Source organism: Sander vitreus, chromosome 22, assembly GCF_031162955.1.
Source record: "Sander vitreus isolate 19-12246 chromosome 22, sanVit1, whole genome shotgun sequence".
Taxonomy (NCBI): Eukaryota; Metazoa; Chordata; class Actinopteri; order Perciformes; family Percidae; genus Sander; species Sander vitreus.
Genome location: NC_135876.1, coordinates 26050407 through 26072669, shown reverse-complemented (window position 1 = coordinate 26072669; position 22263 = coordinate 26050407). Strand labels below are relative to the sequence as shown.

The following is a 22263-nucleotide window of genomic DNA, read 5'->3' as shown; positions in this document are numbered from 1 at the left end:
AACAAGTAACATGCCACTTTGTGATTTATATAACATGAAATGTGTCTAAACTTTCTAAAAAGTTTGTGTCAGAGTGAAAACAGTCACTTTAGTAACATCCGGGAAGGAAACTTCTCTGTTGTTTGTGGCTGTATTTTCTAAAACTGTTACTGTTGTGTCACCTGAAAAAAGGTCTCCGTTTCCTGTATCTCTGTTATACCAGAAACAAGAGATGAAATCTGCATTATAAGACACTAAGGTTGGACTTGTCAAGATGACAGTAATCATTACAAGATTGAGAACTAAACTAAAGTTGCAGCCCAACTGATTCTTCCGAGCGTTATGCGTCCTCCGTTCATTTTCAGAGCTACCGTGTGTAGAATTTGTCTGGTTATTTAATACAGTATTTTAGGATTCTCTACTGTCATGTGGGCGTGTTGAAAAAGCTTTGTTGGAACAAAAGCTGGCTTTATTTTATTATTCTAAGTGTCACCCGAAATCGTCAAACCCACCAGACTCCATTTAAACAAAACGGTAACACTTTATAATAATGGTACATGAATTATCATAACTTCATGGTAAAGCTGGAATTAATTCATGTAGTACTTCATGAACTAGCAGTAATGTACAGGGATTAATAGTATCTCATGCATGACTTAATGCAGGGACAATGCATTAATTAATGCATCAATGAAGGTATTTCAACAATCATGATTTCTTTTTTTTTTTTAAGATTATTTTTGGGGGCTTTTCCCTTTATTTCAGAGAGACAGTGGGTAGACAGGAAAGGTGGGAGAGAGATGGGGGATGATACACAGCAAAGTGCCGCGGGTCGGACTCGAACCCGGGCAGCTGCAAAGGCCTCAGCCTACATGGGACACACGCTCTTACTGGGTGAGCTAGAGGCCGCCCCTGATCATGGTTTCTGATTTATGCCCATAGGCGTGCTGGTCTTACAGGGAGGTGTGTTCAGGTGCATTCTGGGCGTGCTGGTCTTACAGGGAGGTGTGTTCAGGTGCATTCTGGGCGTGCTGGTCTTACAGGGAGGTGTGTTCAGGTGCATTCTGGGCGTGCTGGTCTTACAGGGAGGTGTGTTCAGGTGCATTCTGGGCGTGCTGGTCTTACAGGGAGGTGTGTTCAGGTGCATTCTGGGCGTGCTGGTCTTACAGGGAGGTGTGTTCAGGTGCATTCTGGGAGTATTGCTATCTTGAGGCAGCGGGAAGTGATGGCACCATTGACCAACAAAAACCTGGTCTAAAGTCAATAACGCAGCATTTCATTGTTATTTTAACAGAGCATTAGTAAAATGCTCCTAGGCTCGTGCACAGCACGTGCACACTATGCTTGTTACACACACAGGGACGCACAGCAGCACACACACACATGCAGAAGATTACAAATAACAATATTACGGTGCAAATCCTCCATCATAACAGCAATGCTCCAAGGTCCAAACACGCCTGGCTTTTAAAGGGAATGGGAGATGATCTCTGATTGGTTGATTGCATGTTACGCCCAAAACACACCTCTGATTAATGAAGACACTAAGTACAACCCTTTAGGACCATTTTTTTTTGCAAATTTTTGAAGAAGGGCATGTTCAACGCAAGGTTTTTTTTTTTTTTTTTTTTTCCACTTAATGTTTTTGTCGGCTTAAATGTGGAGCTTTTTTTTACATAACGTCGGCGCAGTTTACGGAGATGCCTTCAGCGATGGTCGGAATTTTGAGAATCCGACTCAACATTTTGGTTTTTTACAGCTTTCTTTCTAAGGGTAAGTGGTTTTAATTTGGCGATATTTCAAACAAAACATGCTTTTTCAAACCAGCTGGTGGGTTTTGGGGATAGGAGGGATAAAGTGTAAATAAATAACCAAATAAACAGTACTTTTTCGTTGTTCCCATGAGTCACTTAGACACGAAAACTTGGGAAAGTTACCCTTTCAGGACGGTACTCGGCTATGACCGTTTCCGTTTCTGAAACGGAGTGACGTCACACTGCAGACGGATATGAACGTGATGAAACTGACAAGCGTCACGCCTCCTGAGTAGATCAGGAATTTGACTTGGAGACAATCAATACTATATTATGAAGTCAGCTCTCACCTTCCTTGGCAGGGGGGATCGTGGGTAGCGGCGTGGTGGTGGGGGGCGTGGTCGGTGCCGGGGTCGGGATGGGTACTGCACAGAGAGAATAAACAAGACACACACGAAGACACGGAGACATGAAAACCTGCAATCAGGACCTCATTCATCGTAGAACAGTCACCACCCTTAGAATCAATCTTCCCCTCTGGAAAAAAAAACAACCTTCACAACCAAGTGAAGAGAGAAGAGCCGCACGTTACATTTAACATACAGAAGGTGTAAAAGAACGACATTCAGCTCTGTGATTTCAGCTCCGGTGTAATTTAGATTGATCACAGGAGACCGTCTCTGCTTTCAACCCGATATTTTATTCTGTAGGGGGGAAGCGGGGGAACTAGATCAAACACACACGCGCGCACACACAATCACAAACGCACTCACACACATGCACACACACACACACACACACACACGGGCGCACACACACAAGCGTGTGATCTAGTTCCCCCGCACGCACATAGTCGTCTAAATCAAACTCCAACTGTCTCTGCTTTCAACCCGTTACCTTTATTCTGTGTGGGGGGGCGGGGGAAACTAGATTGCACACACCCAGACACACACACACACACACACACACACACACACACACACAGGGTTCATTCATTCAGGGCTGTTTAGGCTGCGGATTACTTGTGATCACAGGTAGGGAGCGCTCGGTATCGGCTGCCTGCAGCGGTTGGGAGAGTCATTTGGAGAAAAAAAGGCTCCGGCTTTCATTTGCATCAAAACAAAGCAATAAATCGTGGTGGAGGCCACGGAGAGTTACGGAGAGTACGGACGGGAGCAGCTCCTAGCTTACAAATACCTGCTCTTTCTTTAGGCCTTTCTTTTTGTCAAAACTTTCATTGTAATTGCCTGTGCAGCCTTTACATATCAATTAACACCTTCAAGTACAACACCATGCACCATTACAAACTACACTGTTGCAGATGCGATGCTCATTCGCTCCGACGCTGGAATCAAGTTTGGAGTATCTACGGGTGAAGTGAATGACTTTTGTTTTTTCATTTCTACCCGCGCCTGAGTTCGTACGGCTGCCTGATGTAAACTTCATTACTCTGTCAATGAATCCCTGAACTGTTTCCGTCTGCTCGGTCTGTCTGCGTTTGCGTCCTACGTCCTTGCTGCCTCGCTCACACCGGCCTGACAGCAACGGGCACTTCAGGCTCGCTGACATTCACCCACTCAGATAGTTGTAGGGTTCAACTTGTAAAGTCTTCATCTTTACAGTGGAGCTGGCGGGTCAGATGTTATCACAGCTAAGAGGAGGAGAGCTCAAACAACTACAATGCACTCCTCCCTCCAAAGCTCTCTCCCTCCCTCCCTAGCTCCATCTCTCCCTCCCTCCCTAGCTCCATCTCTCCCTCCCTCCCTAGCTCCCTCGCTAGCTCTCTCCCTCCCTCCTTCTCTCCCTCCCTCCAAAGCTCTCTCCCTCCCTGCGTCTCATCCTCCCTCCCTAGCTCTCTCCCTCTGTCTATCCCTGCGTAGCTCTCTCCCTTAGTCCTTCTCTCCCTCCCTCCCTCCAAAGCTCTCTCCTTCCCTTCCTAGCGTCCTCCTTCTCTCCCTCCAAAGCTCTTTCTCCTGTCTCTCCCTCCCTAGCTCTCTCCCTTAGTCCTTCTCTCCCTCCCTAGCTCTTTCCCTCCCTCCCTCCTTCTCTTCCTCCCTAGCTCCCTCCCTCCCTAGCTCTTTCCATCCCTCCTTCTCTTCCTCCCTCGCTCCCTCCCTCCTTCTCTTCCTCCCTAGCTCCCTCCCTCCCTTCCTCCCTCCCTCCTTATCTTCCTCCCTCGCTCCCTCCCTCCCTCCCTCCCTCCTTCTCTTCCTCCCTAGCTCCCTCCCTCCCTAGCTCCCTCTCTCCGTCCCTAGCTCCCTCCCTCCTTCTCTTCCTCACTCCTACTCCTCCTCCCTCCTTCCTTCTGAAAGAAGGGAAGAGGACTTGGCTTGCATCGCTCCGATGGGGATAAAAGATGTTTTATTTTGAAAGCAACGCAATCGTCCTCTCAGCCTGTAGTGGGCTTTTTTCATACACGATGACAGCTGAAAGCAGTGTGTGTGTGTGTGTGTGTGTGTGTGTGTGTGTGTTTCTGCTATATTGTTATTTTGACACTATGATCTATGGGCGTATTTGAATGGAGGAGGTATAGTACTTGATGCATCAGTGGTGTATGTATGAGTGTGTTTGTGTATTACAGCCTCACATGAGACAACCGTAGCGCGCGTGTGTGTGTGTGTGTGTGTGTGTGTGTGTGTCTGTGTGTAAAAAATGTTTGTCGGCGTCTCTGAAATGTTAGTCTTTTATGATTAGCTCTGAAAAAGCCAAATATCTGGGGGAAAAGGCACAGATTGGTGCATAAACATTCACCAGAATGCAGGAAGGTGTTTGACGCTCAACCCCCCCCCCCACCATGTGTTCCCCCAAATAACGAAAAAAAATACAACCTAAGCCATTGCCTCAAACACTTGTGCACTTCTGTCGGCGTTCGGTGCACTCACGTGTCTTCTCCATGACGGTGACGGCCGGCCCTTCGCTCCCGTCCTGCAGCTGAGCGTACACGCTCATCTTGTACTGCGTGTTGGCCTTCAGGTTGTTGAAACAGTGTCTGTTTGCTCCTCCGCTCAGCTTCGTCTCCTGCTTCTGACCGTCTGCAGGGAAAAAGACAAGAGATCCCCTCGTTATCGTTCTGGAGAAAAGGCCGACAGCTTTCCTCTCATCCTGTATTTGTCCCGCGGGGGGAAATGTTTTATTTGGACTCCACAATATATTGTCACCACGATATCAACTGGCGCAATAAACGTATCGTGAAAGGCTGCGACATGTCGCACACGTAATTGTGTTGAAAGAAAATGTCATTCGGCTTTGTTCCCCCTTTTTTTCCCCTCATCCAGACTCGGATGTTTCAAATGTCTCCAACGACTTCTTTGTCAGCAGCTCGGGTTGGTTTTCCCACCCCAGATAAAGCTGAACAAAACTGAACTCATCACGGTCAGGAATGAGTGACGAACCAAATCCAATTACTGAAATAATCGGCATGTGTGTGTTGGCGGTCAGCGTCTACCGGCAACCTGCCAAGTACACGTCTCCGAATGACGTTTTGGACAAAACACAATGTGTTCATTTGTACAACTTCATCACGGAGGAAAGGAGGAACGGTTTAATGAGTCCAAGAGCTGAACTCAATTATCCGAGCTGACAACGTAAAACAACATCCAAATAAATGTTTTTTGATCACACGCAACAAAACAAAACATGCAAGGATTAAATCCCCCTTCCAACACCACCGTGGACATAGAGCCACTCGGCCGGCTGTGCCAAAGCAATTATTTATGAACTTCAATATCCAACGGATAATGATCTTAAAATGAAGTAGCAAAACGTGGGGTCAACATAAAACACAGTGCCACTTTGTGGCGAAAAGTAAAATACTTTCACTCAGGAAACCATAGGCGTTACAACACCCCCAACAGAAAGGAAAAATACAGAAAGAAAGAAAGGAAAGAAACAGAAAGAAAAAAAGGAAAGATACAGAAAGAAAGAAAGGAAAGAGACAGAAAGAAAGAAATGAAAGAGACAGAAAGAAAGGAAAGATACAGAAAGAAAGAAAGGAAAGAAACAGAAGGAAAGAAAAGATACAGAAAGAAAGAAAGGAAAGAGACAGAAAGAAAAAAAGGAAAGCTACAGAAAGAAAGAAGGAAAGACAAATAAAGAAAGAAAGGAAATCAAGAAAGAGAGAGAGAGAGATAGAAAGAAAGAGACAGAAAGACAGAAAGAAAGAAAGGAAATCAAGAAAGAAAGAGGCAGAAAGAAAGAAAGGAAACAGAAAGAAAGGAAAGAGACAAAGAAAGAAAGGAAATCAAGAAAGAAAGAGGCAGAAAGACAGAAAGAAAGATACAGAAAGAAAGAAGGAAAGAGACAAAGAAAGAAAGGAAATCAAGAAAGAGAGAGAGATAGAAAGAAAGAGACAGAAAGACAGAAAGAAAGAAGGAAAGAGACAAAGAAAGAAAGAGGCAGAAAGAAAGAAAGGACAGAGACAGAAAGAAAGAAAGAGACAGAAAGAAAGAAGGAAAGAGACAGAAAGAAAGAAGGAAAGGAAAGAGACAGAAAGAAAGAAAGGACAGAGACAGAAAGAAAGAAAGGACAGAGACAGAAAGAAAGAAAAGACAGACAGAAAGACAGACAGAAAGAAAGGAAGGAAAGGAAAGAGACAGAAAGAAAGGAGAGACACAGAAGGAAAGAGACAGAAAGAAAGGAGAGACACAGAAGGAAAGAGACAGAAAGAAAGGAGAGAGACAGAAGGAAAGAGACAGAAAGAAAGGAAAGATACAGAGAGAAACGGAAAGAAAGAAGAGAGACAGAAAGAAACAAAGGAAAGAAACAGAAAGAAAGAGAGAGACAGAAAGAAAGAAGGAAGGAAAGAGACAGAAAGAAAGAAAGGAGAGAGAGAGAGAAAGAAAGACAGAAAGAGACAGAAAGAAAGAAAAGAAAGATAGAGAAAGAAAGAAAGGAATAAAGAAAGAAAGACAGAAAGAAGGGGAGAGACAGAAATAAAGAAAGTCACATTCTCATTGCAGGACTTGTACTTGTAACAGAGTATTTGTACAGTGTGGTATTAGTGCTGTTACTGCAGTAATAAAGGATCTGAATACTTCTTCCAGCGCTGCCAACAATTCACTCTCCATTCTTTATTGATCTCTCTCACCTCCCTCTTTACACATCATTTCATCTCCTTCTCCTGCAGCATGCTCTCTGGTAATTATTCACCAGCTGTGCAAACATAAATCCTCATTTAGCCGTATTATGTGTGGAGAGAAGCGACACCTGGGAGCTCCTCGAAGAGACGCAGGGGCGCCGCGCTGCCTTTTTATGTGCTGTCAATGACGGCCATGTTGTTGCTGGAGGCCTGCAGCTGATGGATAACAGCCATTACTACCTTCCATTTGGCGGACGGCGGGCACATTAAAAGTCAATCTTACCTTTTGAGGTGATGACAGAAAGGTGGACGTGTGCTATCAGATGGGGAGTGGGGGGGCGCGCCATCTGTTGTTTGATGTTATTTTGGTTGGCGTGTCGGAGTGTGTTATCGGTTTCAAACAAATGAGAAAATAGACAATTATTTTTGTCGGCGCTGAGCCCGCTGGCGGCGGGAATCAGAAAATGACTTCAGTAATTGCAGGGCTTTGTTTTTTTATGGAGGTGACTTTTGGTGCAGAGTCATTATTGACAGCTAAAGGAAGGAGCTGAATACATACAAGTACATTTAACAAATATACGTCTCATGAAGAGTTTAAAGGTCCCATGGCATGAAGAGTTCCCTTTATGAGGTTTTTTAACATTGGTATGAGCTCCCCCAGCCTGCCTATGGTCCCCCAGTGGCTAGAAATGGTGATAGGTGTAAACCGAGCCCTGGGTATCCTGCTCTGCCTTTGAGGAAATGAAAGCTCAGATGGGCCAATCAGGAATCTTCCCTTTATGACGTCATAAGGGGAAAGGTTACCTCCCCTTTCTTTGCTTTGCCCACCCAGAGAATTTGGCCCGACCATGAGAAAGAGAGAGAGACGTCATGGCTTGAAAACAAGCAAAGTGGCAGTTGGTCAAAGAGACATTAGATACAGTATTAGGGGACCACTAAGGTCTATATAAAAGCATCCAAAAAGCAGCATGTCATAGGACCTTTAATAAAGCCTCTGGGGGGAATTTTGAAGACAGGGTCGTAGCTCTGCGATTTTCCCTTCAAGATCCAATATATGAAGTTTAATGGTAAATGGACTGCATTTATATTGCACCTTTCTACTTTACAGGACAAAGTGCTTTACCATTTGCCTCTCGTGCATACATTCATACACCGATGGCAAGGCGCTGGCCTGCCTACTGTGAATCAACAACAGTTCATTTCCAGGTATAATCGCTGCCGTTGTCTAAGCACGTTCTCTAAGGGGAACAACAACAGACTCCGAGCTAGCGAGCTATACGCTGAAGTACACACGGAGATACACTGGTAAGTATACGCTGATACATGAGGTTTAACCATGTATCAGCTAATTTCAATAGCTCACGTTACTGTATTGTGTCAACAGTTAACTTCATGTAATATTATATGTGGCGTTTTCTTTTGCGGGGTGCAAATGTTCCACCAAAACAGGTTCCTTCCTGAGACTGTTCAGCAGAGCCTCCGTCGCTGCGTCTGGAGCTCAGCGCCGCCCAAGATGATTGGGATTGGTTTAAAGCTCAAGGCCTCCGGGCCGAACCCTGCCCCTCCACGACAATTATGCAATTAAGGATCACAATAACTTTTGGCCCGCCAAACCAAAAAGACAAACTGTTTTCAAACTGTAATTATATGACACTCAAAACAGAATTTGCCCATTTTGAGACTCAAAAATAAAAGTTATAATCAAACTGTATTCATATTGGGCGGCAATTCGCTCTCAAAATAAAATAAAAAGCAACAGAGACGATTTCTAGTCCTTCCCTGTTTAGTCAGCCAGTCAAGCTAAGCTAACGTTAGCTTTGTAGAGATCGTGGGACTTTCCAAACTGAATAATTACCGCAAATGTAAACACCAAACTGCTTTGCTAGCTCTATCCTGTAATAACTAAGATATCTGTTGATTTTTTTTTTCTCCGTGGATAGATTTAGATACTAGACGTCCGCGAACTTCAAACAACAGAGACGATTTCCTATCTTGTAAAATGTTAGTCAGCAGCTAACTTAAGCTAACGTTAGCTTTGTAGAGATCGTGGGACTTCGAAAAAAGTAAATGTTTCCATCGACCGTACGTCCGCGATAATCACACTTAGCGGCTATTTTCAAGAGAGCGCCGAGTCACCGGCACAGCTGATCCAAACGTATCCAGTGAAAGTTCTCTGTGCTGTCAGGCTGATTTGAGCATGTTCTAAATGTCTACTTGACCGATCAGATTGTCTGTTCGGATCTACTTGTTGTATAATTACTGTCATTTCTGCAACAAGAACGTGTCTGGCAGCTACAACACCGACCTTTGTCCTTTTTCTTGTATTACCTCACGCAGCGAATGTAAATGTCAGCCGGGTTGCGATCCGTAAGCCTTTCCTTTGTCTACAGAGCGGCTCGTTGTAGGACTGCACGGCGAAACCCTTGAGGCTGTCAGCGCGCCTCTGGTGGGATACAACAATACCTTTGTCGTCTAAGAGGCGGACAGTCTCTCTGCGCTGCATATTCATGCTCCCACTGATGAAGGCATGTATGAGTGTACTCCTACCAGCGCAGAGATGCAGCGTGGGAGTTTGATGGGAAAATGGGAGGGGGGTGAGAATCACAGCTGCGTTTACAGTATTATGGATCCCACTTTCTTAACCCTTGTGTTATCCTCCCGGGTCAAAATTAACACTTTTTTTAGACACTGTTTTAACATTTTTCTCCTTTTTCTCCACGTTTTTTTCTTGCTTTTTCTTGCTTTTGGTGCTTACTTCAATGTTTCCATTACCACCAGTATATTCACCACTAGAACCAACTTATTTACACTAGTTCTACACTTATTTTTGGAATTCCTGGTCAATAAACCTCATTTATATGCAATTATCCATTTTGGGGTGTTAGAAAAAATCGGAAATTATGAATGATTTTGACTAAAAGTTAAGATCAGAGGATTGAAGGTAATGGATAATCACAGATACATTATGTCAAAGTTTGCTCAGGGTGATGCTATAGAACTGAATAAACCACCCAGAATTCAATGAAAGTAGAGATCTGATCCTTAATTTCACTTGTGAAGAGCGCGTTATGGAATCATGCATGATATTTTGGGGGCAGTTTGGTTGAAAGAAACTCAAATGTCTGATGTAGAAACTTTTGAAAATGGGTCAAATTGGACGAAAAAAAATGTACAAAATGAAAAGCAGAGTCACAAATTACTTGCAAAGTAAATGAATTCAGAACTGGGTGATGATCATTTGCTGGAGACCCTTTCACAGCAGCGGTATGTTTCTCACTTGTTGCATGTTGTTCTTATTTGTGGTGTGTGTGAATTATACCGGGAGCATTACATGGACATTTCAGACCCGTTTAAAATGATCACAACACTTTATATGACCCCGCGGAAACCGCGATTACATTTTTTTGCTCGTTATGTTTGTTTGGACCTTGTTAGAGCTCAATAAAAAGGGAATTTAAAAAGAACAGACCACGCCGCTGTGTGTGTGTGTGTGTGTTTACTCACTGAGCAGAGACTCGATGGTCACTCGGTAGGCGCTGGCGTGTCGGTGAGGCTGCCACTGGGCGCAGAAACTGTTCATCCTCACCTGGTACACACTCAGGTTAGTCACCCCCAGATACACTGCAGCGGGGGGGGGGGGGGGAGAGAGAGAGAGAGAGAGAGAGAGAGAGAGAGAGACATTTATTAAGTGGTTTTCCATTTTTCCAGTAGTTATGTCTGTTTTTTTATGTCAGTTATGTCCGTTTACATACACATACATGTATCGTACATCTACCTACCTACGCTCACATGCATACATACATGGATACGCACACACATTTCTTTTATTTTCCATCGATCTTCTTTGTTTCCGTCTATCTATATCAAACCGGATAATAACCCATGCTACTAACACATCCCATATTATTTCCGCCCTGTCAGCTAACTACCCGAACACGTAGTTATAAATGGATCGCAGGCGCCGCCTCTGCCCACGTTTGGACATTATGACTCTGAAACGCTGACAGAAATAGCGTTGGGATGTAAACGCAAACTCTAGGCTTCTAGGATGCTTGTAATAATAATTAAAAATGTTTATAACTTTTCTGTGTGCACATCTAAGTAACCACACGCTGTCGTGTTTACAGATGACCAATTTTAAAAAAGTATGGCCAGTTGGCTTCAAGGACGCCGACGTGCATTTTTTTTTTTAATGGAGTTATTCACAAAGAAAGATATATAACTTCACTGTCTTCGCTCCCGAAGTGTAGCTTACTGTATGTACACGCTCACAAACAAATCCACACACACACACTTGATTTATGCAAATGGTATGTATGCACTTTCATCGTCTGACTTTTGAAAGCCTCACTTGTTCTGAAAGACGCCAGGATGCATGTTTCTGTGAGCTGGAGATGGCCGCGCACATCACTGGATATTTTACATTCCCTTTGACAAAACCGAGGCAAAAATCTAATCTGCATTATTTCGGACTCTGTACAATGTATAATGTATCCCTTTATGGAAAACATCTCAGCATGAGATTTAATTAGAGGACACAAAGGGATTGGTCACCCAGCATCTGAACAGCGCAGTGCAGATAGTGGGAGACAATCACTATCAGACAGTCCCCTTTTAGTCGGTTAGTCGACTAAATGGCCTTTTTTTTTCTAATTTCCAATTTGTTAGTCATTTTCTTTTTATGATTTTCATTCTGAATAACTTATTTCCAAGAAACGTCCGAGCACTAGCCTGCCAAGCCAGACCCACATCCAGATGTTGGGTCTGGGAACTCCCCATTGGCTGGGCTCAATCCGATGGGCGGGCTAAACGGTTGTCTTTCAAATTCCCTCTGCACGCAATAGGATAGCTCTACAACCAACCAGAGCAACGCTAGTTGATAGATCAAACTTTCGCCGTATCCTGTCGGCAAAACTCCGAACACGTCTTCCTTTTGTTAAGAAGGACTTCAGGGCCGTTCTTTGTTCTTTTCTCAAAGAAAAGCTGAACTCCAAGTCTTCCAGAGTCGTGGCCAAAGCCGATTCCAAAGACCGCTGTTCTCCAGCAGCAGCAGCCATCTCCTTTGTTTTCAAGTAGCAGGGAATTCACGCGGAACCGTCGCAACTCTGCCGTCATTATGTTAAGCCCCGCCCACCGACTCTATACACGATGTGATTGGCCTGACCAGAGTTTGGTTTTTCCAACTCGCAAGCCAACGGAGAGTTGCTAGACGACCCTGGCTGTAAATTACATTTGCTGCCACTAGGGTGCGTCTACATTTCTAGGCTAGCCGAGCACATCTCTGGTAAACACAAGATTTAAAGTAGTGCCTTTGCATGATTCTTTGTGTAGAAACTCAGTTTTGTAATTACCACTTACTCACATACTATTGCTATTTATTTGCAATCATATCTATATATTTGCCTTATGTCCTCTCTGCACCTCATCTATTTATCACAATGTTAAAGCTCTTTACTGTGCAATGCATTCCCGCTGTATTTGTATCCCTCCTCTTAAAGTGCATTTGTGTTGTATTGCGTTGTACTGTAATAATAGTATTGTGACTGTTTTAAGGTACCTGGCTGCGAAGACACCTTAAATTTCCCCGCTGGAGATCGATGGACCATCCATCCATCCATCCACCCACCCACCCATCCATCCATCCACCCATCCACCCACTGATGCATCCACCCATCCATCCATCCACCCATCCACCCATCCACCTATCCATCCACCCATCCACCGATGCATCCACCCATCCACCGATGCATCCACCCATCCATCCACCCATCCATCCATCCACCCATCCATCCATCCACCCACCGATGCATCCACCCATCCATCCATCCACCCATCCATCCATCCACCCATCCATCAAATCATATGACTAAGAGTTTCTTTAGTTGAGGACAAAGGCAGAGAAACGATAGTTAGAAAGTTACAATATCAGCAGCTCTTTCTGCTTATTGTTCAAGTCTTGATGACTTCTTTCACAATCTGGACTCAAACTGTTTCTTCTTAATCACAGCAAACACACGCATCAGTGTTTCTAAAAAAATGCAAACGTCCGTCCATCACTGGCTGTTAAAACTGTACACAATTTGAAGCCAAAGTGAAGTGAAAACTAGGGGTGTTAAAATGAATCATTGCATCGATGCATCGTGATAAAGTGTATAAAGTTGCCAGCCCATCAGATTCTCCTCTAGCCACGTTTGTTTGTTTTTATCCTAACTAATGTTACTACTTCATTTCAGCTCCTCTGGTTTGCTTGGCGCCGTTCCATTCGTCTTCTCCGTTTCGGCGTAGCTCCTAATTGGTTCCGTGCACGCTAGGCGCGTAGCAGACGGTTGTACGACACGCCACGACACAAAGTGTTCATGGGAAATGTAGGCTTAGTACTACAAGCGGTGCTGCCAGATAAAGATTACGTTTTACAAGCGAAATACACACACACAACCGCTGACATTTTATTGGAGGAAAACAGACCAATATGGCAACATTTCTGCAGATGGCCGATTGAAACAGATGCAGAGTTATTTGCTTCATTCATCACTGGCCAAATTGGCTCGTAACATTACAATCTTACCCGCTAAAATGTATTTTTACCTGCATTTGCGGCATGGCAGGTGTCAATTTAAAGCCCTGATTATTGCCAACTGATGACGCTTGTGGATTTTCAAGTCACTGGTTTTTTTTTGTGCCCATATTATGAAAAAAATCCCTTTTTCTGGGATTTGGGGAGTTATTTTGTGTCTCTGGTGCTTCCACACGCATACACACTTTGAAAAAAACCATCCATGCTGTTCTGAGTGAGATACGGTTTCTGAATGTAACCTGCCTTCAGTCTCCGGGTGAGCTGGTCAAAATCTGGAAGGCTTTCTACGTCACTAGCCGAGACGAGGGGCCTAACCGTTAGCATGCTAGCTTGTTCTCAATGGCAAAGCACTGCTACAACACACACAAATTCACCCTAATCTACAAAAGAACTACTTCCATGTCCCTGTTCTGCAGGTATTCCACGCAAAGTTGGAAGTGTGCCCTCGTTTAGAAGAAGTCTCCCAGCTAGTCCTGCCTTGCACTACTGAAGTTGGAGAAACAGCTAGCTAGCTCATGTAGTCCTTACCTAGCTACTGAGCATGTAGTCCTTACCTAGCTACTGAGCATGTAGTCCTTACCTAGCTACTGAGCGTGTAGTCCTTACCTAGCACTGAGCATGTAGTCCTTACCTAGCTACTGAGCATGTAGTCCTTACCTATACTGAGCATGTAGTCCTACCTAGCTACTGAGCTGTAGTCCTTACCTAGCTACTGAGCATGTAGTCCTTACCTAGCTACTGAGCATGTAGTCCTTACCTAGCTACTGAGCATGTGCGACTGCCAACAAAGATGTTCCAGCAGTGAGAGGTCTCACTCTGTAGCTAAAACAGAGACCTGAACACAGGGTGAAAAGAGGAGCTGCAGCAATGTGCAGTACAACAAAAATATGGTGTTTTTTGAAAATTAAACCATGTAAACCTATTCTGATACAACCTCAAATTACAATTATGAACCTGAAAATGAGCGTAATATGGGCTCTTTAAAGTGTTTGCCTTTTGTCAACATATTGTCTGCTGTGTTCAGACTCAAGAGCAGATACGATAAAAAGGGGAGTTCATCTATTGTGGGGACGTATAAGGGGACGTGTGGTAGAGGGACGCTATGTTCCTCTACAGGAGTGGCTACCCCATAAAAAGATGGCCGCCATCCAAACTACAGGGCCCAGAATGCACCGCACGGCGGAGGTGCAAATGCCTCGGGGTCGGAGAGGAAAAAAAAGGGTGCAGTGGAGGCAGAGAGCAGAAAAGAGTTTGTGGAGAGACCGACATTATAAAAAGAACCTACGTTTCCAGGACTTTGTGAAGGTATTTGGTTTGTTCCCAGTCCGCTTTTCTGTTGGATTTACTGTTTTGCGTTGGACTATTTTCTGGAAAAGACTGCTCTAAAATAAAAACCTCTGTTTGCTTGCACCCACGTTTTGGCCGTTCTCTGCCTGCTGCAAAGAAAAACCTCTCACGACATCACACTATATGTTTCTGACTGCTTGAATTTGTTGATGAAAACCACGTGTAGTATATAATAACGTTAAGAAGGTGGTGCATCGTGATATGAATCGATTCGTATCGTAATTGCAACGTGAGACCAGTAAAGCTTTACACCCCCAACTGGTCATGTGTGCCTTGTCTTGAACCGAGATCCAGATTATGTGCTGTTCCTTTCAGTTCTTTCAATTAATTTAGAGCAAAAATCCCAAAACATGTTATAATACAGGATCTGCTGGGTTTGCCTGGCCTTTTTCCTTCAGTTTAGTACTTTTGTGCATTTTCCTCCTGTTGATATGTGATCATAGACAGCTTGATGTCATATTTGGATATTTTGCTGGAGCGCCTCTAGCTGTTTGGTGTCTAAAATGTCAGAAAACTGTGAAAAATGTGGATCAGTGTTGCCTAAAAGCCCAAAATGTCTTGTCTTGTTTTCGCCACAACTCAAAGATATGCAGTCTACTGTCACACAGAGGAGAGATATTCACATTTTAGAAGCTGCAATCAGACATTGATATGCATCAGTATTGCTAAAATCCATCACTGGCTGTAAAATTGGAGTGAAAAAGGTGTTAAGAGGGAAAACCTGGAGCGCCCGTCTCCTTTTAGCCCTGGACCACTGGGACGCTGTGCAGCTGTGTGACATTGAATCATCGGTCCACTCATCTCTACTGGTCCACTGGCTTCATTAACATGCTGCTGAGCAATGTGACAGACGCTCCATTCATCCTCCGGGGGATCCCACCGGCCTCGTATCATTATACTCTCTCTTCAAATCCACCCATCTCTCCATCTTTCTTCTTCGCCGTAGTCGATTCATACCTTGTCGGGCATTAACCCTTTACATATTTCTCGCTCTCTCTCTGCCACAAACCAGACTTTTGTTTCTCTGCAAACGTTGCAGCGAAACAAAGAGACAACTTCCAAGTAAAAAAAAAAGTGCTTTCTTAATCATTATATTCTCTTTTCAACTCAACCCATGTCTTCATCTTTCTTCTTCCTTTCCCCATCTTCTATAGGTGAAGTCCCCTTCCTTTCTCCTCTCTTTTTTCGAGGGGCAAACGCTTCACGGGGCTTGGTGTTTTAAGCCCCCAACATCGTCTTCAAGGCAGCGGTGCCTGGAAGGCACTAGGATTAGGCAAGGGTTAGGGTTAGGATTAAGTGCCTTGAAGTCGACGGTCGCAGCGCTGCTTTGAAGTCGATGTTGGGGGCTTAAAACCCCATTGAGCACGTTCACGCCTCGCCTTCGTCCACTAATACCTGACAATGGGTACCTTTGTCTGGCATTAACCATTACAGTACATATCTCTCTCTCTCTCTCTCTCTGCCACAAACCAGACTTTTGTTTTGCCTCTCAGCTAATTAGCTAATTGGAGGCTTAATTGGAAAACACAGACTTTGCCGTTTGTTTCTCTGTGAAACGTCGTAACTTGCAGCAGTTTGAACTGAAAGCCAGCCGGAGTCGAGTCTGAGAAAGAGTCGGCAGAGTCATCAGACAACTTCCAAGTGAAAACTACGCTTTTTCAATCACTATACTCTCTCTTCCACTCCACCCATCTCCACATCTTTCTTCTTACTTTCCCCATCTTCTATAGGTCAAGTCCCCTTCCTTTCTCCTCTTTATTTCTTTGCCCCACCTCCTCCAAAGATGTCCTTCAAATCAACCAAGAAGGGCCTAATTGTCATGCAGGCGAAGGAAACTCTGGCTCCAAATGCAAAGTGACGTGGCTGTGATTCATTTCGAGCGACATGTTCAGGCAATTAGCTGACACTTTGCGTCGAGAGCTCTTAGCCAGAGAGAATGGATGAAAAGGGCAGGGGGGGTCGGTGTCACAAGCCTCAAGGACATCAAACGATCAAACGAGAGACCTTTCAGTTTCAAAAAGGGCCATTTTCCCCGACAGGACGGCCCGCGGTGAAGTGGTTAATTATGTAGGAGAGGAAAATACAGGCAGCGGTGGAAGAAGAATTCAGATCCTTTACTGCAGTAAAAGTACTAATACCACGCTGTAAAAAATACTCTGTTACAAGTACAGGTCCTGCATTGAACATGTTACTTAAGTAAAAGTCTGTAAGTAATAATAACAGTTGTGTGTTTAATGGTCTGATCATGTCAGCTGGACTTGTAGGCCGTTACATTGTTGGCTAGTTTACTTTAGAATAAAACATCAGATTTTATAAACTACGTGGGTTCTGTGTGCAGAAATCTTAATGTGTAAAGTAACTAGTAACTAAAGCTGTCAGATAATTGCAAGTACAATATTTTTCATACTCAAAATGACTGGACTTGAGAAGCTTCGGAAAAGTGTCCACATCGCCAGCGAGAGAACTTTAAAGCTACAGTGCGTAGTTTCTGTCGCCCCCATGAGGAGTATTGACAACAACACTGTCGGCGCATCCACATGATACAAGCCTTCCGTGACCACGCACCACCCCCACCCCCTCCTCCACAGAGTTGATAGTAGCCAAGGAGGACACGGAGGATTAAAACGATGTGTGATGTAATTATCTTCACTGGAGTTTCTGCGCGGGAAAGTCGCCGGACGCCACAATCTTCTGAACATAGTCATACTGGGAAACACAGAGAGAGCTGTGTGGAGCCGATAGTCTTAATTAGCTTCGTAGAAACTCATTCGGCAACGGCTCGAATGTAACGGACGTTCATTAATATAAAAGAAAGTTACGCACTAAAGCTTTAATCGATTGCATTTACAGTTCATTCCAGGGCTGCGATGTAATTAGGTGAAGTCACCATTAAAAGTGTCAGATGGATATCAAGATATTGACGTGTCTGGCTGCTTCCAGACAGGGAAGATCGATAAAGTGTATCAATGATGAGGTTTAGAAAATGCCAAACCAAACAATTAAGTTACGGACGACATGATCTGAGAGAGAGAGTCAGTCGGTCTGATCAGGGAGTTCATTACGGTGGGGACAAAGCTGTCTTGTAATTTTCAAAAACTGTTTAAAACCTGTTTTTCCTTGATACAGAATTCTGCCAATGGAGGGACGTTAAAGTCCTGTGTGTGTATAGTTGATTTAGTGTAGTGAAAGTGATATTTACTCATTTTATATATTTAGATGTTACTGCGTCTTAGAAAAACTGTTTTCACTGCTTATTGGATTCAAAATGGAGACTCTGCTCCCTCTTGGTCCATTAGTCGACTAACTAAAAGATTTCTCGATTTGCTGCTGAGCACATTTCTGGTAGACACACGAATGATTTAAAGTGGTGCTTTTATCATTTCATTTCACCCATGCTAAGGTTGACTGAAAAGAGGAATACAAAATCATCTTTTGGAAATTGATCTTAATGCCTTAATTAAAAAAATCCAAATCCAACCTTTAAGGACACCAATTTTCTTTGTGAATGAACAATGTATCGTAAATAAATAAATGTTCTTCCTTAAAATACAGGGGGCATAAGTCAGTACACCCATTCCCATAGAGGCAGGCAGATTATTATTTTAAAGGCCAGTTATTTCATGGATCCAGAATACTATGCATCCTGATAAAGTTCCCTTGGCCCCCCCATCATCACATACCCTTCACCTAGAGATTCCCTGGGCCTCCGGGCTACTGCGACCAGAACTCCTGTGTGGGCTACAATGTTGGAATGTTGGAGGTAGGTAGGGTCCAGTCATCTAAGTGACTAATGTGAACAAAAGTCTTTGACGTCGGTCCAGTATTGAGGTAGACCGCTGTAACCGTCAGCCGTGAACCGGGCTGCAATGCAACCCTACAGGACAAATGTGCATCGTCAGCTTGCGTCCTCTAAAAGTGCCGTCAGGCTCAGATTATTATTCTAAGTGTCTGACAACATTATGGAAAGGATCCGTACAGAGACAGACCTTTCTAAAGTAGCCCCACATCATCACATCCCCTTCACCATACCTAGAGATTGGCATGGTTGTATTTCAGTTAGCCTAATAGCTGGTTTGAGTTGCATTCAGAGATGATATTTTGGAAAGTACCCCATGACAAACTCAAACACTTCCCTTCCTTTAGCCCCGGACCACCACCACTTTATACTGTATGTGTCCCCTCAAAGGCCCGTTCTGAGCCAGGAAAACAAACCCCTGTCCATGTATGTTTATGACTTCTTTTATACTTCAGACTCACAGGTCTTGGCCCTCCCTGACAGGGCCTCGCTGGATCCAGTGGTGTAGGAGGCGATGACTTTGACGCTGTACTCCGTCCCGCTCAGCAGGTTGACGATCAGCATGGTGTTCACGTCCTCGCCCACGAAGGTCTCCAAAGCGGAGCCAGGAGCTGCAGGGGGGGGGGAGACAAAGGTGAAAGGGAGGAGCACAGAGGAATGAGTCCAGATACCTTTGTTAGCTTTAATTCCAGTGAGAGGGAGGGTCAGTAACTAAAGTGAAAAGGGGTACAAAAGCACAAGAATATGACAAAAATATGTGTCTGTAGCCATGTTTCCATCCACACGTTTTTATGCAAATTAAGTAATATTGAATGAAAAAAGCCGAAAACAGTACATAAGTACATTTCATGAACATTGACACAAAGTTTGTACGTTCAATCTTCATCTGATTTTCTCTTAATCAGTAAACGGCTCATGCGATAAACGCTGGAAACATTATTTTCCGAATAAATAATGAATTGCGATTACGTTTTAGGTGATTTTATGGTTGCAACTCGCTATAAAACGAATAAGAAGAAGTTTTAGGTCGGGTGTCAACAAAAGACAGATATAAGTGGACGAACGAGGAGACGAGAGACTCTTATTCTGCTATTCTCCTAATATTACGGCTATTTTAGATGGCAAATAGTTTTTTAGCAAAAAATTTAGCATGAACTGTTGCTGCTTACGAGTCAGCTCAACGGCTCTGGTGTATGCTGTGACCTTGATTATTGGCGTGTCCCTCAAACGCTTCAGAGCAAAATGTCTCAAAAACTAAAGTCCAGGTTTCCCACGATGTCTGTCGCAGAGATTCATGATTTCAAGAGGACAAATTACACAACAATCCAACAGGCAATTTACTAAATATCCTCTGGGCAACCTGATTTAAACTCCCCAGTGGAAATACATGGAAGGTTGTGGAAAAAGTTCATGGATGAACCTTTTCCACAACCTTCCTTTTAGCACTTTCATTCACGACTGATATGAATATGAAACTCCGCAATATGACAATATATACACTGTTGTGTGTAATTAACGTTATCGTCTGGTTGTGTTTTAAGGGGACTTAGGCGTGAAGCGCCTGGCGCAGGTGCGTTTAGGGCGTGTCCAAATCCACTAGTTTGACGGCGGATAAAAGGGACCGTGCGCCGGGCGCGTGGTTCTAAAGGGTTGTCCTTAGTGTCTTCATTAATTCAGTGGTGTGTTTTGGGCGTAACATGCAATCAACCAATCAGAGGGTCATCTCCCATTCCCTTTAAAAGCCAGGCGCGTTTGGACCTTGGAGCATTGCTATTGTGATTTTCTAAGCTTCTGTTGGCGGGTGACAATTCAAAATATAAAATATAACGGAATATAATGCCGTAAAAGGGAGAGGAACAACTGGACCACAAAGTCCAGTTCATTTGATTAGCATAAACGGCATAACGGTAACTTTGTTTTCCCCAAGAAGGAACGTTTTGCCAGGATTTTCCTTTGGCGCTGGCTTAAACATTTTTGGACGGCACCAAAACTTTCTCCATGCAGGAAAAAACCCTGAAAGTTTGTCACAGCGTGCGTTTGTGAATTACATTATCCTGTAGTTTTAGACTGACATTTAGACTTGTTAAGGACAGAATCATCCATGTTTTTAAACGTACTGATAGTTTCATCATGCGAGTGTGGCAGTTTTCCTTAAAAGTACGAACAGTGGTTATATTGTTTGGAGTTTGTCATATTTGAAATGTGTTTATAATATTGCTTGTCACAGCTTGTGTGCGTGTTACCAGATACGGGCTGGTAGACGACCCTGTAGCCCATGGTGGGCGATGGTGGAGCATCCCAGCTGATCCTGAAGCGGTTGTACCATTCCTCCGATAGCCGCAGGTTCCTGGGAGCTGACAGAGGAACTGAGGAACAAAGAATAAATAGATATTATATTTCTATCAAAATTAATTTCTGACATGTTGGCAAAATGTGGATTACGTCTCTAAAAATCCTCTAGGTTTATGCAAATACTACAACAGCAACTTAAGGCCATTGTATGTAATATAATAATAATAATAATAATAATAATAATAAATGCAAACTAATGCAAAAGCCACAACACAAATTATGTAAAGCAAGGACAAGTAGAAGTTTGCAGGTTTAGGGTTAGTATGACGGTAACCTTTTCCCTAAGAAGGAACCATATTTCTTTGGCGCCGGCTAAAACCTCTTTTGGGGGGCGCCAAAACTTTCTCCATGGAGGAAAAACCCTGAAAGTTTGTCACAGCGTATGTGTGTGAATAACGTTATCCTGCAGTAGTGTTTAGGTGGACTTTAGACTTTTTAAGGACCAAATTATCCAAGTTTTCAAACACACTAATAGTACACGTACTCAGTAGAAAAGATAGAAACTATCACGCTCACAGAAACGATGGACCTGCAAATGCACGACTCCGGTAAGTAAAATCTTTATTTAGAGCACAAAACAACTCACAGGCAACAGTATCCAAATCAGGAGCGTGCCTATGTTCCCCTACTGAAAATTAGGCCCTATGTTCCCACAGTTCCCTTCATTTCTAAGATTTTTTTCAAAACTACATTTCCTTTTTCATAAATTTGTATCAGATTTTATCCCCCTTTCTCCCAATTTGGTAGCCAATTACACCCAACCTATTATCCAGTAGCTATGGACTACAGATGGAATGTAGCTTTTAGCTAAATCTGGTAACTAACCCCTAACCCTAGAAACATAGGGCTGTGGGAACATAGGGCCTAATTTTAAGAAAAATCTTAGAAATGTGGGACCATAGGGCTGTGGGACCTTTGGGCTGTGGGAACATAGGGCTGTGGGAACATAGGGCTGTGGGACCATAGGACTGTGGGAACATTGGGCTGTGGGAACATTGGGCTGTGGGAACATAGGGCTGTGGGAACATAGGGCTGTGGGAACATAGGGCTGTTGGACCTTTGGGCTGTGGGAACATAGGGCTGTGGGAACATAGGGCTGTTGGACCTTTGGGCTGTGGGAACACAGGGCTGTTGGACCTTTGGGCTGTAGGAACATAGGGCTGTGGGAACATAGGGCTGTTGGACCTTTGGGCTGTGGGACCTTTGGGCTGTGGGACCTTTGGGCTGTGGGAACATAGGGCTGTGGGAACATTGGGCTGTGGGACCATAGGGCTGTGGGACCATAGGGCTGTGGGACCATAGGGCTGTGGGACCATAGGGCTGTGGGACCATAGGGCTGTGGGAACATAGGGCTGTGGGACCATAGGGCTGTGGGACCATAGGG

At 44.0% G+C, this 22263-nt stretch overlaps 1 protein-coding gene across 7 annotated transcripts in view; it reads right to left on the bottom strand.

Annotated features, from left to right (window-relative positions):
* The window catches only part of LOC144537385 (collagen alpha-1(XIV) chain-like), a 223784-nt gene that overhangs the window by 74003 nt on the left and 127518 nt on the right, over positions 1–22263 (bottom strand). For all 7 annotated transcript variants that reach the window (XM_078281063.1, XM_078281065.1, XM_078281064.1 and 4 more), the window contains 5 exons: positions 20771–20893; positions 18989–19138; positions 10315–10431; positions 4616–4765; positions 2084–2158 (listed from right to left, as the gene is read on the bottom strand). In XM_078281063.1, coding sequence (XP_078137189.1) covers positions 2084–2158; positions 4616–4765; positions 10315–10431; positions 18989–19138; positions 20771–20893 — 615 coding nt within the window. The remainder of the gene's footprint in view (positions 1–2083; positions 2159–4615; positions 4766–10314; positions 10432–18988; positions 19139–20770; positions 20894–22263) is intronic.